We start from the raw sequence: 17287 nt of genomic DNA, 5'->3' as shown, positions 1-17287 counted from the left end.
GTGCACCTACAGTATATATTAATTATTAATAATCTTGGGGTGTTATTTTAAAAGCTCACAGCTGATGCTATTATTTCATTTAGTAGTTCATTTAACATGCTGTAGTGCTGCTAAGATGGAAACTAATACCAGGCACACACTACACAAGAATCGAGGCTTATATCGGGCCCGATTCCCGCCTCCTGATGATCGTCAGCAAAGCTCAGATTCTTAGATGCTTCTACAGATTCTACTGTGGCGTGACGTATGTTAAGAGTAGTTCTGGCCGCACCGATTTCAAATTGGGAAAGAACGATAGCCGATTGAGAACCAAGCTCACTGAAGAAGGAAGGACAACCACCACCGTCGTCATGGCGGCCGTGGCTAATGCATGAGCTAATGCAAAACGTGAAGCATAAAGTCGAGGACCAACTTGTTGGTTTGTGGATACAACACGAGTGTTTATTCAACATGTCTCCATGACTTCATCCATTATTTTTCTCTTTGTGAATTGTTTGATTTATCATCGCTAATTCTTCCTGCTCTTCGTCCGCCATGTTTGTTTACACTAAAGTCACGTTTGATTGCGAGAAATTTTGTGAGATTTCCAGTTTTGAGAGTCAGACTTACTGCCTTTTTACTAACATGTTTTGCACTATGGAAAAGTAACTATCTCTCTATATATCTATCTAGACTCTGTTACGATTTGCCAGCCTTAACATGCTTCAGTTATATAGCACGTTATATTTACATTATTTTTTTTATCAGGTTTATAATTCTGTTCTCATTCCTTTAAGGGTCAATTTCATTTCATTGAATTACACAAAGACTATCAGATATACATCTCTCCATAACCAGTGTGTTCATCTTTCTGTTAAAAGGAAACTGTGGCTGTATTAACCACAATATATATTACACATAGAAATGAACACTTGAGTGCAACAATCATCATATTCATTCCACATAAGGGCAAGGTGTCGTATGTTTTTTTTTTTTAAAGCAAAGCGGCCGAGTACCATTTATTCATTGTACCTGATAATAATAATAATAAAAACATAATAATAGTGTAATACTTTATACTGTGATATTTTCTGAATATCATACTGTGAAAATCTCATACCGTTCCAACACTAGTAGTTTATGAAAAGACTCTTAGGTTGCATCAAAAAACGTGTCTATTTGGGCATTAATGAAGTGACTTGACGTGCCGTGAATCAAATGAATACAACCATTTTATGAGCAAAACACTGTTATTTAATCAAGCACTTTTATCGTTTAATCAGTGTGTTCATATAACATATAATCAGCTCGTACCGTGATGTGTCATGTTTGGCTCCACCTGAAAAAACTCATCTTTAATTATCAAAGAGTGTCTAACAAACCTCTGCAGACTGACGTTAATATATAGAAAAAAACCTCAAGGAGAAATAAAGATGTAAAGAAGTCCTTGAAGGAATCGGCATCAAAAAATGTTTTTTGAGGAATGTGAAGAAGTGATTTTGTCCCTATAGGAAGATGACGTACCGTGTCAGGGTCAAGGTCATAGTTTAGCCAACAGTGTGTCAGACTACAGAATAGAGTAGAAGCAATATGTGATCATGTAACGTTAGATTTCCTGTAGGAAAAGAGAAAAGCCTGTTGCTGTCCTTGGTGCTTCGTGTCTGTCGGTACCACGGACAGCTCCCTCCTCTTCCTCCACAGGTGAGCGTGTCTCTGTTCGGTGTGCACAGCCGAGCAAACAGGCCTTTTTTTATTCTTTTGCACAATACAGTGTGGCTACATTCAAACAAGAGACGCATTTGCCTCACATGCTCTTTTTCCCACCGTTTCTCCCTCTATATCCACACCCTCCCCCCCTTTTTTTGTCTCCCTTGTTTTACAGGCTAAAGGCGGCTATGTTAGGAGCTCGGATAATTGGGGGAAACTCATTCAGCCTTTTCCCTACAAAAGGTCTGTAATACCCAGGTTAACCCACGGCTACCTGGAGGATGAATCACACCTGGTATCATGGGCGTAGTTTAGATAGGAAAACACTAAGTATATATGATAACTGAGAGGTGGAGACTTCTTCTAATGGTTCTATCAACATCATATTTTAGGATGCCAAAAAAATAGGAGACATTACAAAGAAAGAAAGAAAGACATGCATGAAGCTCATGTTGGTGGTTTGATACCTGCTATGTGTCCTTGAGCAAGACAAGGACACCTTCTGAGAAAGCAAATTGGCCCTATGTATGTGGCATAAATGCAAAAATATCTGCCAAATTAATGTAATGTAAATGTCTTTTGATCCCTTTTACATGGAAAACAGATCATTAAATTGACTTGTCATTAATAAAGATAGATAGATAGATAGATAGATAGCAAAACGAGGCTGCTGGTAAAGAAAGAAAGAAAGAAAGAAAGAGGCGTGCATGAGGCTCAGGTGTTGGCCATTATTTGTAAAGTTGGTGGTTTGATACCAGTTTCTCCTGTCTGTGTGCCCTTGAGCAAGACAAGGACACTTTTTGAGACAGGAAATTGCTCCCATGTGTGGCAAAGAACTGCGAAAAATATCTGCCAAATGAATGTAATGTAAAACAAAAATGTAATGCATTTTCATTTTTGTACCTTTTATCTGGAAAACTGATCAATAGATAGATAATTATTGTCCCTTAAAGCTAACAGTTGTGTTGTTTATCTGCTCCTCTCTAAATGTTTCAGACGACCTATAATTGTGTAAAATTAGTCAAATTTCACACCTAATATCATTGAAATAATCATGCATGAAGCTCAGGTGTTTGTAAAGTTGGTGGTTTGATACCAGCTTCTCCTGTCTGTGTGCCTTTGAGCAAGACAAGGACACTTTTTCAGCAAGAACTTGCTCCTCTATGTGTGGCAAAAAATGCAAAAATATCTGCCAAACTAATGCAATGTAAAACAAATACAATTCATTTTTATTTTGATCCCTTTTATTTGTCAAACTGATCATTAATCTGACTTGTCATTAATAACAATAGATAGATAGATAGATAGATAGATAGATAGATAGATAGATAGATAGATAGATAGTGTATTGCGTGTTTGCTTCACTGCAATAACAAAACAAGGCTGTGGGGAAAGAAAGAAAGAAAGAAAGAGGCGTGCATGAAGCTCAGGTGTTGACCATTATTTTTAAGTTGGTGGTTTGATACCAGTTTCTCCTGTTAAGGTGTCCTTGAGCAAGACAAGGACACTTTTTGAGACAGCAAATTGCTCCCATGTGTGGCAGAAAATATCTGCCAAATTAATTGTAATGTAAAACAAAATGTAATGCATTTTTATCTTGATACCTTTTATCTGATAGATAGATAGATAGATAGATAGATAGATAGATGACGCGCCTGTTAATTTCCGTTGCCAGGAGAGCCAATCAGAACGCAGTTGTTATGGTTACACGTCCACAGCCTCCTGATTGAACCTGCATCCCAACCAGGACCGAGGATGGATGCATGCATGGAGCTGTTACAGAGGAGGCCAGCTTGGGAAGGTTTCATGTTGGGTCAAGAGTGACTTTATAAAAGAGGAGAAGCTGCAGATGGTTCCACCCAGAGAAGCTCCTCTGATCGGACCTTAAACTAGAAAGTCCACCAAGCTGAAGGTGAGGAAATACCTGTAGAACAGGTGAGGGAGGAGATGCATGTGAATAAAGGGAGTGGGAGTAGCAGAACAAGGACTAATAATACACAACCTTAGAATGGCCTGGTGACAAAAGCACTGCTGCATCCCAGTGAGGCTGCAGAGGAGGGCCTTTTCTCATGCACGGAGCTCTTTACTATTTACAGGGAAATGCGCTGGATGGATTATCTGCAGCTCATCAATAGAGAGAGAGAGAGAGAGCCTGCTGGTCAGCTCACGATCGAATCGCATCTCAATATTTACCAACAGACTCGTTTTGTTAGTTTGCAGTTTAAAGCAAACACGAAGATTCACGTTAGTGGAGCAGCATGTCTCTTCCACATGTTAATGAGGATTCATTTCAATGACATTAGGTGTGAAATTTGACTCATTTTACACGATTATAGGTCAACAGAGACAACATTTAGAGAGGAGCAGATAAACAACACGACTGTTGGCTTTAAGAGACAATAATCATCTACCTATCTATCTATCTAGCGTTATTAAAGTCCAATTAATGATCAGTTTGCCAGATAAAAGGGATCAAAATAAAAATGCATTGCCTCACATGTGCAGATCAGGTCCCAGAATTAAAAAAATACTGCTTGAAACTGTTACTGATGATACTTTAGACAGTTGATCAGCAGTAAAGTGATGTTTTTTAAGAATGCATTATAGTTCAGTTAATTTTTTTTAGCAGGTTTTCTTTTGTATTAACAGTAAAGCACTGTTTTTAGCAATAACAGGTTAATACTGTTGAAATCCTGCTGTAAATTAAAAGCAATTGTTTACAGTGCAGCAGCCTCATCTGCAGCTTCTCTCTCTTTTATAAAGTCACTCATGAAACCTTCCCAAGCTGGCCTCCTCTGTATAAGCTTCTTGCATGCATGCATCCATCCTCGGTCCTGGTTGTGGGATTCAGGTTCGCTCAGGAGGCTGTGGACGTGTAACCATAACAACTGCGTTCTGATTGGCTCTCCTGGCAACGGGAATTAACAGGCGCGTCATCCAATGTGAGCGCAGGACGAGCAGGACGCACAAACCCTCATGATGATAACCCAGCCAGGCACAGCGATGCGTAAAGTGGCGGCGTTGAGGTGCAGGTGAAGAAGCCTGGAGGAAGAAATGACATGACTGGACCCAAAACAAGAAGCTGAGGGGATGCATTATTAGAAATAAAACATGCTTTTTGTTGAATAATGAGGTTTTAACAGAGAAAACATGCACATCAGCTGCTGGAGCGGCTGAAAGCTCTCCTCTTCCTCTCTGGATTGTGGATTTGTGACAAGTGCTGCAGGACCGTGCAGGATCAGGATCAGGACTACAACCGTGCACCGAGGAGCTTCTTCCTCTACTTTTTTCGCCTGCACAAAGCGCACCAAAAGCAGCCAAGACGTTGTTCTGCCTCAGTCCGAGCAGCAGCTCAGTCCGTGCAGGGAGGTCTGCTCTCGGCGTCCTGCAGGCCGGAGACGGAGACAGAGGAGACATCATGATGGTCCACTGTGCAGGCTGCGAACGGCCCATCCTGGACCGGTTCCTCCTCAACGTGCTGGACCGAGCCTGGCACGCCAAGTGCGTCCAGTGCTGCGAGTGCAACTGCACCCTCACCGAGAAGTGCTTCTCCAGGGATGGAAAGCTCTATTGCAAAACGGACTTTTTCAGGTAAAACACACACAGAGAGAATCTGGATTTTTTTTATTATATCACAACATGCACCAAAATCAGGGAAATATTTATATGCATATAAATATAGGAATAAATAAAAATAATTTGGCTCACAAAATCAAACCTGAACTTTAAGCAATATTTCTATATATATAAATATAGAAAATTCAAAAAAAATATAATGTGGCCCATAAAATCAAACCTGAACTTAAATTTAAAGTGCAAATAAAGGTTAAAACTATTTATTATATTGCAGGCTGTGTGGATAAAATAGAAGAAGTGTCCATAGGCCTAGAATAAATGTAAAAGTTGAATTTCATTTTAAAGTGCAGGATTAATTCATCTCTAAAATGAAATTGTTGCTCAATTGCAAAATTGACTTTTTCAGGTAAAACACAGAGAATCTGGATAAATATGTCTTTAAAATCACAACAATATATGCGCCAAGATCAGAGCAATATTTCTATGGATATAAATATAGAAAGAAAAATAATGTGGCCCACAAAATCTAAACCTGAACTTAAATTATAAGTGCAAATAAAGGGTTAAAACTATTTATTATCTTGTAGGCTGTGTGGATAAAATAGAAGAAGTGTCTTTAGGCCTAGAATAAATGTAAAACTATCATTTATTTATTTTAAAATGCAGGATTAATTCATCTCTAAAGGCAAGGCTTTATTTGTAGAGCACATTTCAACAACAGGGCAATTCAAAGTGCTTTTACATAAACATTCAAGAACATTAAGACATAATTAAAACAGTTATAAAAACATTAAAGATTAGAAAATAAAAACAAGTTAAAAATAAAAGCTAAAATAGAATATAACACACGAGAGTAAAAGCTCTAGTGCAGTATAATAAGATCATTATCTGGTTTAATAAAAAGCAGCAGCAAACAGAAAATCTAAAATGAAATATCACGTTGGCCTTTTAATACATGCAAGGCCTCTACAATAATAAAACAATATTTAATTGTGCAGCCATGTATGTGCTGAGCATTTTAATCTATTTCCCACATCCAGACAACACTTAGACTATTAACCGGTTCACAATCCCTAAAAAGTGTCTCAGGTAATTGAGTGATAAGTGAAGCTCTTGTTTGTGTGGCGTCGCACTCCTCTTAGCATCATTTTCATTTCTATGTGTCAGTTATTTTCTCCCAAATTGTCTAATGACATGTAAGACACATTAGCCTTTTGTCCAGACTGGCTATTATTGGCCCTGGCCATCATATTAGTGCAGGTCTCCATCAAGCACTGGATTTAAATGTGCAGCCATTAGCAGGGCGAAACAGTAATCACCCTAATATGTCCATTTGTTGTGTAAGTAGAGTTGTGCCCTTTTGCTGGCTGTGTGGTGGTTGGGGGTGGAGGTTTGGCCATGCATGTGAAAGGAAGAGGACTGTGGAGCGATACTGTTGCAAATGGAGAGACAAGCCGACATTAGTGTTAAAACAATGGTGCACAAAAGGAGAGCTTGCTTTCACCCAGAGGCTTAATGCAAAACCCCCACCACCCTGCAGGTTATTTGACTTTACCAAGATCCAAAACCAAATCAGGTCAAAGTACAGCAACATACAGAGCAACATACAGAGCAACATGCAGAGCAACGTACAGAGCAACATACAGAGCAACATGCAGAGCAACGTACAGAGCAACATACAGAGCAATATACAGAGCAATATATAGAGCAACAATGTAAATGAGAATTGGTTCTCTATTGATTTTACCTGGTTAAATAAAGGTAAAATAAAATAAAAATAAAAAAAATATACAGAGCAATATACAGAGCAACATACAGAGCAACATACAGAGCAATATACAGAACAATATACAGAGCAATATACAGAGCAATATACAGAGCAATGCAAGAATGGAATTCACTCCCAAATCATATTACACAACAAAATACTATATATGTTTTTTTTTAAAAAAACACTATAAGAGCATTACTTAAGAAGATACTTTAGTAATTTATAAGTATTTTTTGGTGTGTAAGGGTATTATCATGTTAAATGATGATATTTTTCTGTTAGATCATGATAGATTCAGTCTATTTTCTTTGTGTTTTTTGTCATTTAAACTGTGTTATTGTTTTATTTACAGTTGCATTGCAATGTGTTATGTTAGAGTGTATGATGAGTAGTGTGAATGTGTATTTTTTGTATTGTCACCATGTAAACTATGTTGACCCTGCAGGAAGAATAGCTGCTGCTATGCAAAAGCTAATGGGGATCTAAATAAACAAACAAATCCTGCAAATCCAGGTATAGAGCAAAGGCCCCAAAGAGAGACTTAAACATCTGCTAAAACTCCTCATATTTATATAAAAACCATAAATACATGCCACTCACCTCTTTCCATCATGCAATTACGCACAACCTTTTTTTTTCCAAATTCTGCAGAATTTATTTTTTGGGGTTTTTATTTTTTGTGCATCAAATTGGTGATGAAGTCTCTTCGGTATTTAAGAGGGTGAATATGGATTAAGAGCAGATTTTCACGCTGAAATGCTCCTACTCTGCTTAATCCTGTAATATATCCGCGGCTACAATGTGTTGATTGTCACTAATACGTTTTGCGTGGGGTTATTGTCACATGCACCTCCATCAAAATAATAATGAACATGCGGGGATTTCCAAAGCCTTAAAAAAAAAAAAAATCTGATTTATTTTTTTAATTATTATTTTATTTCCGTTTTAATGGTTTCTATTAGTCAGTTATATAGAGACAGGGAGACATACCTTTATTTATTTATTTTGTTTATTTATTGTGAATGATTATTTATAATTACTTAATACTTATACATAAGAGGACTGCATATATTTATTTATATTTATTTATTTTATTTACTGGAATGGTGATAAATAAGAAGCATTGTATTATTATTATTATTATTATTATTATTATTATTATTATTATTGTTATTATTGTGTGCTGGTATTTGTTGGTATATTATTTTTTTTTTTATGATTACAATTTGACATGTTAATATTGTGTTAAGTATTAGTGCTCGAATTATTTATTCCTACCAAACTATTATGATATTTATAACACATTTTATTATAACTGATATGCACATTTATGGACATAAAAGCTCGACCAAAAAAAAAGGATAAAAATAATTATATGATGTTGCCAAACAAGAGCTTATCTTGGAAGTGAGATTTTTTTATTTTTTTATGATTAGAATTTGACATGTAAATATTGTTTAAGTATTAGTGCTTGAATTATTTATTCCTACCAAACTATTATTATATTTATAACACATTTTATTATATCTGATATGCACATTTATGGACAGAAAATGTCTATTATCAAAAATGATAATTATATGATGTTGCAAAAAAAAAAAGGCTTTTGTGCAATGCTGTTATTACTGTGTTTTGGCCTTTTAAACTGTTTTAATAAAACAACATAAATGTGACATGCATTTCTGGTTTTACGCAGGCGGTTTGGCACTAAATGCGCGGGCTGTCTGCAGGGAATCTCGCCCAACGACTTGGTGCGTAAAGCTCGCAGCAAGGTTTTCCATCTGAACTGCTTCACCTGCATGGTGTGTAACAAGCAGCTGTCCACTGGAGAGGAGCTCTACGTGATAGACGAGAACAAGTTTGTGTGCAAAGAAGATTATCCGAGCTCCGGAGCCATCAAGGAAGTCAACTTGAACTCAGGTAATCAATGCATTAATATGTTATAATATCTAATAAATAAAATAACAATCTGCCTGTTGGAGGAGGCTTTAAATGTCCAGTATGTGATGCTGATTTTGTGCAATATTTGCATCAGTCCGTGGAGAGTATTTCACAACAACCTTGTCAGATGAATGACTCCAATATTTACCTCCACAGGACAATAGCTTTCTATTATTGTACGTCAGGATCCGCTGGGGATGAGCACGTTATAGTGTGGCCGCGTGCGCTATTCATCCTTGTAGAAAGCTCACGAGGACAGCAGCCCTTCTTCTATATATATATATGCACGTGTTCATTTACATGCATGTGTGCAATTACTTTAATGGAAAATATTTGAATTTTTTTTAGCTTTTCAGGCATCAAATCTGCAAATAACATTTAGATTTTGTTTTGTTTATTTTAATTAAGAAAAAAATGCATAGTGCATGTACAAAAATGTCACACTAGTGCCTTTTTTTTTTCTTTTTTTTTTTTTACAAGTTTCAGTGAAATATTCGCATATTTTGAATGCATAGTTCTGGTATGGCCGCTGTGCATCTCCAGATCTAAAATAAATGCAAACATCTCATGTAATTGCTGTTTTTTGACAGAATTCAGTGAAATATAACTAATATTTTGGATGCATATTACCGCTGTGCATGTCCATGTCTAGCATAAATGCAAAAAATCTCATGCAAATGCTGTTTATTTGACAATTTTCAGTGAAATATTCGCCTATTTTGGATGCATATTATCAGTTGTGCATCTCCAGATCTAAAATAAATACAAACATCTCATGCAAATGCTGTTTTTTTGACAATTTTCAGTGAAATATTCGCATATTTTGGATGCATATTTCCAGTATTACCGTTGTGCATCTCCAGGTCTACAATTAAATTCAAAAATCTCATGCAATTGCTGTTTTTTTTTTACATATTTCAGTGAAATATAACTAATATTTTGGATGCATATTGCCGCTGTGCATCTCCAGGTGTAAAATAAATGCAAAAAATCTCATGCAAATGCTGTTTTTTTGACAGATTTCTGCAGAAATATTCGCATATTTTGCATGCACATTACCGCTGTGCATCTCCAGACCTAATTAAACCCCCCATCCCTCCTCTTCCTCCGTGACATTTGGGATCGTGACCTTCCTCTTGTTTGTTTCCCCCCTCAGTGTCGTCGTGTACAGATAGGAGTTTATCGCCGGATCTGCAGGACCCAATACAGGACGACATAAAGGAGACGGACAATTCCACGTCCTCTGATAAGGAAACGAACAATATAGAGAACGAGGAGCAGAACTCTGGCACCAAGAGGAGGGGACCCAGGACCACCATCAAGGCCAAGCAGCTGGAAACGTTAAAGGCCGCGTTTGTCGCCACACCGAAACCCACCAGGCACATCCGAGAACAGCTGGCCCAGGAAACAGGACTAAACATGCGGGTCATCCAGGTAAGATCAGCTGGTTAAGGTGCTTTGTGCAGGGAACCATCAGGGGAGGCTCTGCAGACACAGATGATGGGTTATAAATCAGTGATTTCTAATGGAAGGCCTCATCATCTGTTAGAGAAATGTCTAGATATAATGTGCTCTATTAGCAGCATGCAGATCCACATTGATCTCATTCTATATGTGCATGTTTATGTTCTTTTTTGTGTTATATTTGATGAGATTTTCTCAAATAATAATAGAAAAAGACCTCTTAAATGATGTCTTTGCACGTGACAAAGACAGACAGTTTGCATAGGTTTTTTTTCAATATTATATTTATTGTTTTTTTTGTTCATTTTAAAACAACAGTCCCCAATAATAACATTCTCGGTACAAAGACACTTAATAAACCTAATATTAATATAAAATAAGCCAGTATAGATACAGGAAAAACATATATACAAATATAAGTAAAAAGAATATACACAAGTAAAAGAAATATAATTTAAAACAATAAAATAAAATAAAATGTATTTATATATACATGTATATACTGTATACATACATACATACATACACATATATGCACACGCAGTATATACACATACAAAAATACATATAATCAATTAAAAAAATCCAGTTTGCATAGTTTAATAGTAAAACACATTCATGTGGTAGCAGTGTGTTGCCTTAAGGTGGCAATCTGGAAGCTTTTCATTTAAATAAATGTATATATGTATAGCTAAAAGGAGGTAACACAATGCTGATTGATGAAAGTCAATATTTATATATTTGCAGTATTATGAAATGGGCGTCTGGTGACATTCCTGGAAAAAATGCTGTTGTAAACACACACAAAATTAAACTATGCACACAATTGTGCAAACTTCAAGCTCATGTACATATAAATATAATATTTCTACTCTATTTCTATGCTCATTTATCAACAAAAAGACTCCAGTCTGCTGAACTCAGAGCACAATTTTAATGTTTTTACTCGAATAGAAAGACTAAATCTTCCACTTTAAATGACAGTTTTATATTTGTATTATTATTATTTTATTAAGAGTTTGTTGCTTTAAGATTGTTTTCAAATTTAATGCTGCTAACTCCACTATTTATTTTTTTAATTCCTATAAAAGTTGTATTCCTATTTGCATCCAATTTCCACGCTCCTGTGTCCATATCTGCAGGCGTTCATTCATTTGTAGCTCTGAAATTAAGATCTAGTAATCCAATTTACTGATGCATGGATATAATAATGTTGTTGTTGTTTTGTTTTTTCTAAAAGAATATCATTTATTTTGTGCAGACAGCGCTTTATTTCAGTAATCAAACGTGTTGCACAGCCATGAAATTAGTAAAAAAACAAAAAACAAAACAAGGTTAGTCTTGTTTTTGCCAAAGGCGAGAGGAAGCCCACATATACAAACATGAGCGTACACTGTTTTGGACCCTTTCCCTGTCTAGTCTTTTCACCCTCACACACACACACACGCACACACACACACACTGAGTGTCTGGGTGCAGACTGTGTCAGGATGATTAGCACCATCTCTGCCAACTGTGATGTGGCTTTTTGTGCACTCGCTGTAATTATCGCTGATTTCACAGATTTACATACCACCCTCCCCTTTCCCACCTCTCTGCTCTTACTCACTTCCAGCCTGTGTTCCCACTGCTTATTAGAGCGGACCACTGCCTCGTCTATATCATACACTGCAGGCTGCTGCTGTGTGTGTGTGAGCTGCATCAACAGAGCTCAATCAAACAGTCAATAAATCAATCAATCAATCAGGGGAGTCCATCCCTACCCTCCCTCCCATCCCCTTCTGAGTGTGTGTGTGTGTGTGTGTGTGTGTGTGTGTGTGTTGCTTGGAGCCAAAATGGAGGCTCTGTTTCGTCATCTTCCTCCTCCTCGTTCGCTGCGTGTTAAATACCATTGCTCTCAACACGGGGAGCCCTGTGAGCCACGCTGCTTCTCCAGCATGTGTATGTAATCCCTAAGCAACGCTCTCTCGAGGGGAGCGAGAGCATTTCCATGAAAATGTACCCTACAGTTAGACGATTGTTCTCAATAAGCAGGTGTCGCCTTTGCCGCTGGAGCACATAGAACAGAGCCTAAGTGGTTTTAGGTGTTTGTGTGCGTGCGTCTGTGTGAGTGAGTGTGTGTGTGTGTGTGTGTTTTTGTTAATCTGCAGCACAGTGGGATTTTGCCTCTGGTGTAGCCTGGCTGGGGTGAGCACACATCATTATGCAGCAGTGATGCAAAGGCGAAACAAGACGTGTTATGTGCTTATAATGCCGACATTCTTCCATATGGCGTGTAGTGAAATCCTCCTTTGTTCCTCTTCAAAGACGTCAGTGATAAGGCCTTTTTATACTCTGATTTGTAGCTTCCACTGTTTATTTTAACTTGCACCGAGGTTGTGTGTTGGTTTATATTGCGTTGCTGTTCATCTTTATTTTACAACAGGAGCTTCATGACTGAAAAGTGTGTTTCTTTATAAGTGTCTTATTATAGATAAGACACTTAATTTCAAAACGGAGCAGCTTTTCTCATTCATTCTGAGTTGGTCTTTAATACTTTGTGCTTTCCAGAGATATATTGTAATATTATATGTATAAAAGAGTGAATTACAGGAACAAAATGCCTCATTGATGTAAACTTATGTAATTCTAATATTGCACTGGAAGGTTTTCATCTTATATTTAGGTTAGAAATTACTTTTTTCTGTGAAATGTAACTACTTTTAGTTTAACTTTAACACATTTCAATGAGATTCAAGAGTTTAAAACTCAATTAATGCAAATGTAAATACTGTAAGTACAGTTCAAAATGGTCACAGAAATAAATAATTTGTCGTTTTTGAATAAGAGCTCTTTAAAGGCTTAAATCTATATAAAGAAAAACAGCATTTCAAGTTAATAGCTCCGACACAAGCTCTGTAACAGTGAGCATGAAATTGAATAGATGAGTGAAATCACCTAAAAATGATCAGGATCCAAATGAAGTTGATGCATATTAATTTGTTTTCAATCCTGTCAGTTGTGCTTTGTGTATTTAGTGTTTGTGCACGATGCAACAGACTGAATCCTGTAGCGATTAGAGTCTGAATCGTACAACAACAACATGACTCGTACCTCTTGGTTTTAACTCGGCATGACGCAGTAAAAGCTTGAGTGGAAACAAAAACAACCCTCTTTTTAACTGAGGTCCCCGTCTTAATCTGGTTCCGATTGCAGGTTTGGTTCCAGAACAGAAGATCCAAAGAGCGACGAATGAAGCAGCTGAGTGCTCTCGGGGCCCGGCGGCACGCCTTCTTCAGGGGCCCGAGGAGGATGAGGCCCCTGGGAGGCCGGCTGGAGGATCCGGACATTTTAGGACCTGGGGCCTATGGCTACTACGGAGGTAAGAGACAGAGTATTCGCTGATGACAACACATGCAGGGTCAACGAATAAGGGGATTGTTTTCTTGCCATTGTCGCATCACAATGCATGCTCATGGGGGATCTCCTGAGAACAGTCTAGACCTGCTCTATATGAAAAGCGTCTCGAGATAACTTCTGTTATGATTTGACGCTACATAAAAATAAATTGAATTGACCTAATACACATTTAGTGCACGGCCCTGTATCTTTAATGTATATCACTCTTCAGGTGATATTGTGTAACTTAATTGCAGCCTTCAGCAGCAGCAGCAACGAGGCTGATAGTTACTTAAAGATTGTTCTTTATCTACTGCAGACGTCCCCTCAGTTTATATGGACATCGAGGGTCGCATGATTTTCTATTCATCTTTCTGTTCCAAGATACAACATATGATCAGTCCTTAATTTGACTCTAACCTTGGGGACTATTTAGCCAGTGCGTACTGTATGCATTTGACTTCTAGTTGGAGAGTTAAGCTCAAAATAAGTATTGAACCTGCTTAACTTGCCACTTGTTATACAGCCGGGAGGGGTTACAGATGTGCTCCAATACAGACATTTGTAGAGAAAGTGTTGCAGCATGGGTGGCATATACTGCAGTCATGCATTTAAGCTCAAAACACGCAGTTTATATTGATTCATCCAGACGGGAGAATCTCAAAAATAGTAGGTGTAAAGTCTGGAAAAAATAAAGCACAATATCACTATTTGTGACATTTGATTCTTCTCCTATTCTGCAATAGAAACGGATCACTCCACCCAAGTTTTAATGAACCAATAAATCTGCATCTTCAACAAATTAAGGTTAAAAAAAAGAAGATGTTTTTCAAGGAATAGTAAAACATTAAAGCAGATTCATCCAATGTAGTTTTGAATATTTAAGTGTTAGAGAAAAGCTTTAATGAAGAGCAAATATCTTACGTTCTTAAGTGTTCTCGAGAAGATTTTAACTCAAATCAACAAAAGGCTGACATATTAAAATATATTTCTTAAACAGCTGCATCCTCTTTAGCAGCTGAGACGGGCTGAAACATGTAGAGGTGAATGTGGTGTTGCATCTATTCACTGACAACATGTTAATTTCACAGGAAACAATCATGTTTGATTTTGGCAAATAATTAGCTATTAACATATGAAAGTTTCTATTAAATGCAGGAGATGAGGCGCACCTGGTTTGTTGTTTCCCACATGTGAAAATGATAAAATGAAAAGCTATTTTTTCTTTATAGTTTTCTTTTCTAAAGCTGGAACACAATGTGATCTCCATTTGGTGTAAAGACTCCTTTAAAAATCAATATTCCCTCAAAAAAAAAAAAAAAAAACACTTCTCAAGACCACTCTAAGAAAAATCTGGATTGTGGGTTATTAAAAAAAAAATCATTTTGACACAATAGCAGGTGGGCAGCGTGTAACAGCAGCACAACAACAGCTCCACATTGAGCTGCAGGAATAAATCAGATGCACCTGTCATGTATATCAGCAGTTTGTTTTTTCACGGACGGTGGTGAGAGCCGCAGTTTCTATACAGCTCGTGCACATCTACCTGAAGGGCCCGGGCATTGAGGATACAATAAACTGGAGCCGTCAAGGCTGCGACGCAGGGAGTGGGAGGGGAAAAAACACAGGACAAAACCTCCATCCCTCACTCTCATCTCTCTCTTGCTTTCTTCGCACGCTGCTTTTCACACCCTTTTGTGCCGCAGCAGCACAGGCCAGTCTGCTCGCCTTTATCTGAGCTCGCTGCTTCCTTATGCTCCGCTGCTGCTGCTGCTGCCGCCGCCTGTGTGTGTGGTACGGTGCGTCTGCATGCGTGAGAGTAATTATAGTTTGCAGAGCCAACGCCTCCCTCCATCTCCATCCCCCATCACACACACCACGCAGGCCACAACACACGCTTGTTGTTTATTCTCAAGGTCGGGCCAAACTAGCAGGGGAGATCAAATAATTAGCTTGTTTGTGAAAGTCATGTCAGCTCTTATTGTTTCTAAAAAAAAAAAGGCCACGTGCAATGACGAATAAATGCAGTAGTTATAATTAGCCAACATATTTCTTGATATCTAACCTGTTAGTTCCTGGATTCTGCCTGTTTAGACTGAAGTAAGAGGAGCATATGGTTGGGAGTGGAGGAGTAAACTCCAGTGCAACATCTGCGGCAGCGGGGATGAAGTCTGCCATCGATCTCAGTTTCAAGGTGGTGTTGAAACAGAATGGATTTAATGTAACTGAGGTAATTTGGAGCAGAGGGGAGGATGTAAATTTGGGAGGAGAATATGGAAGCGGTGAGAAGGCAGAAGGCAGGTGGAGGTTTTGTAATTGTTAATGGATGCAAACGGTGTGTGAAGTTATTGGCTACATGTGGAGCGGATGAGCCCTTTTAGAAACTCTTCTGACGGGATTTTGTCTGATAAGCAACTCAAGAAATGTACTTTTAAGAGAATAGCACATCAAATATGCAAAATTCAGTCCTCCATAACTTTTGCCATGTCAGCAGAACATCACAACACAAGTCTTTGTCCCTTTGAGACTAAGTGTTGAAAAGAATCGTTGTGCAGTCAGACTTTGTGACTTGTTTGGAGGTATCAGTCTCTGGTTTAAGGTTAAAGGAATATTTGGTCTCAGTTGACTAACATTTCTTTAGTTGATTAGTCATTTTTTATGCTTTTGAATGACTTATTTCTAAGAAACTTATGAGCACATCTCTGGTAAACACAAGATTTTAAAGTGGTGCTGTTGCGTGATTCTTTGTGAAGAATCTGTCGATTAAATCAACTAATCGATTAGTCGACAAAATCGTATGAGTGTTAGTCGACTATGAATTTCTTTGGTCGAGGACAGATGTAGTATATACCCTCATTTACTTTCTTGCCGAGAGTTAGACGAGAATCTCCTCATCTAACTCTCGGTAAGAAGGTGAATAAGTGGATTTCCCCCAAAAAATTCCGTTAAAGTTGAGCAATGCAACTGTCACAGGCTCGGGTGAGTCAGCTGTGTGCAACTACTGTACATCTAGTACACACTGTAATCTAGTACATACTGTACATCTAGTACACACTGTACATCTAGTACATACTGTACATCTAGTATACACTTTAGATCTAGTACACACTGTACATCTAGTACATACTGTACATCTAGTATACACTTTAGATCTAGTACACACTGTACATCTAGTACATACTGTACATCTAGTAAACACTGTACATCTAGTACATACTGTACATCTAGTATACACTTTAGATCTAGTACACACTGTACATCTAGTACATACTGTACATCTAGTATACACTTTAGATCTAGTACACACTGTACATCTAGTACATACTGTACATCTAGTAAACACTGTACATCTAGTACATACTGTACATCTAGTAAACACTGTACATCTAGTACACACTGCACATCTAGGACACACTGTACATCTAGTACATACTGTACATCTAGTTGTACATCTAGTGCATACTGTACATC

The 17287-nt window shown here is 37.7% G+C and overlaps 1 protein-coding gene across 5 annotated transcripts in view; it reads left to right on the top strand.

Moving 5' to 3' along the window:
- The window catches only part of lhx5 (LIM homeobox 5), a 79262-nt gene that overhangs the window by 54597 nt on the left and 7378 nt on the right, over positions 1–17287 (top strand). For 2 of the 5 annotated variants that reach the window (XM_037753648.1, XM_037753649.1), the window contains exons 3-7: positions 1862–1929; positions 4450–5277; positions 8730–8953; positions 10131–10408; positions 13634–13799. In XM_037753648.1, the coding sequence (XP_037609576.1) occupies positions 5105–5277; positions 8730–8953; positions 10131–10408; positions 13634–13799 (841 nt within the window). In that variant the 5' untranslated portion in view covers positions 1862–1929; positions 4450–5104. Of the gene's footprint in view, positions 1–1861; positions 1930–3356; positions 3599–4449; positions 5278–8729; positions 8954–10130; positions 10409–13633; positions 13800–17287 lie in introns of those variants that run through there. The other 3 variants (XM_037753651.1, XM_037753652.1, XM_037753650.1) reach the window with 3 other exon arrangements.

The sequence above is a fragment of the Sebastes umbrosus genome, chromosome 19 (assembly GCF_015220745.1).
Source record: "Sebastes umbrosus isolate fSebUmb1 chromosome 19, fSebUmb1.pri, whole genome shotgun sequence".
In the NCBI taxonomy this organism is placed as follows: domain Eukaryota; kingdom Metazoa; phylum Chordata; class Actinopteri; order Perciformes; family Sebastidae; genus Sebastes; species Sebastes umbrosus.
Note: the sequence above shows the minus strand (reverse complement) of the source record. Positions and strands in the feature narration are given on the sequence as shown.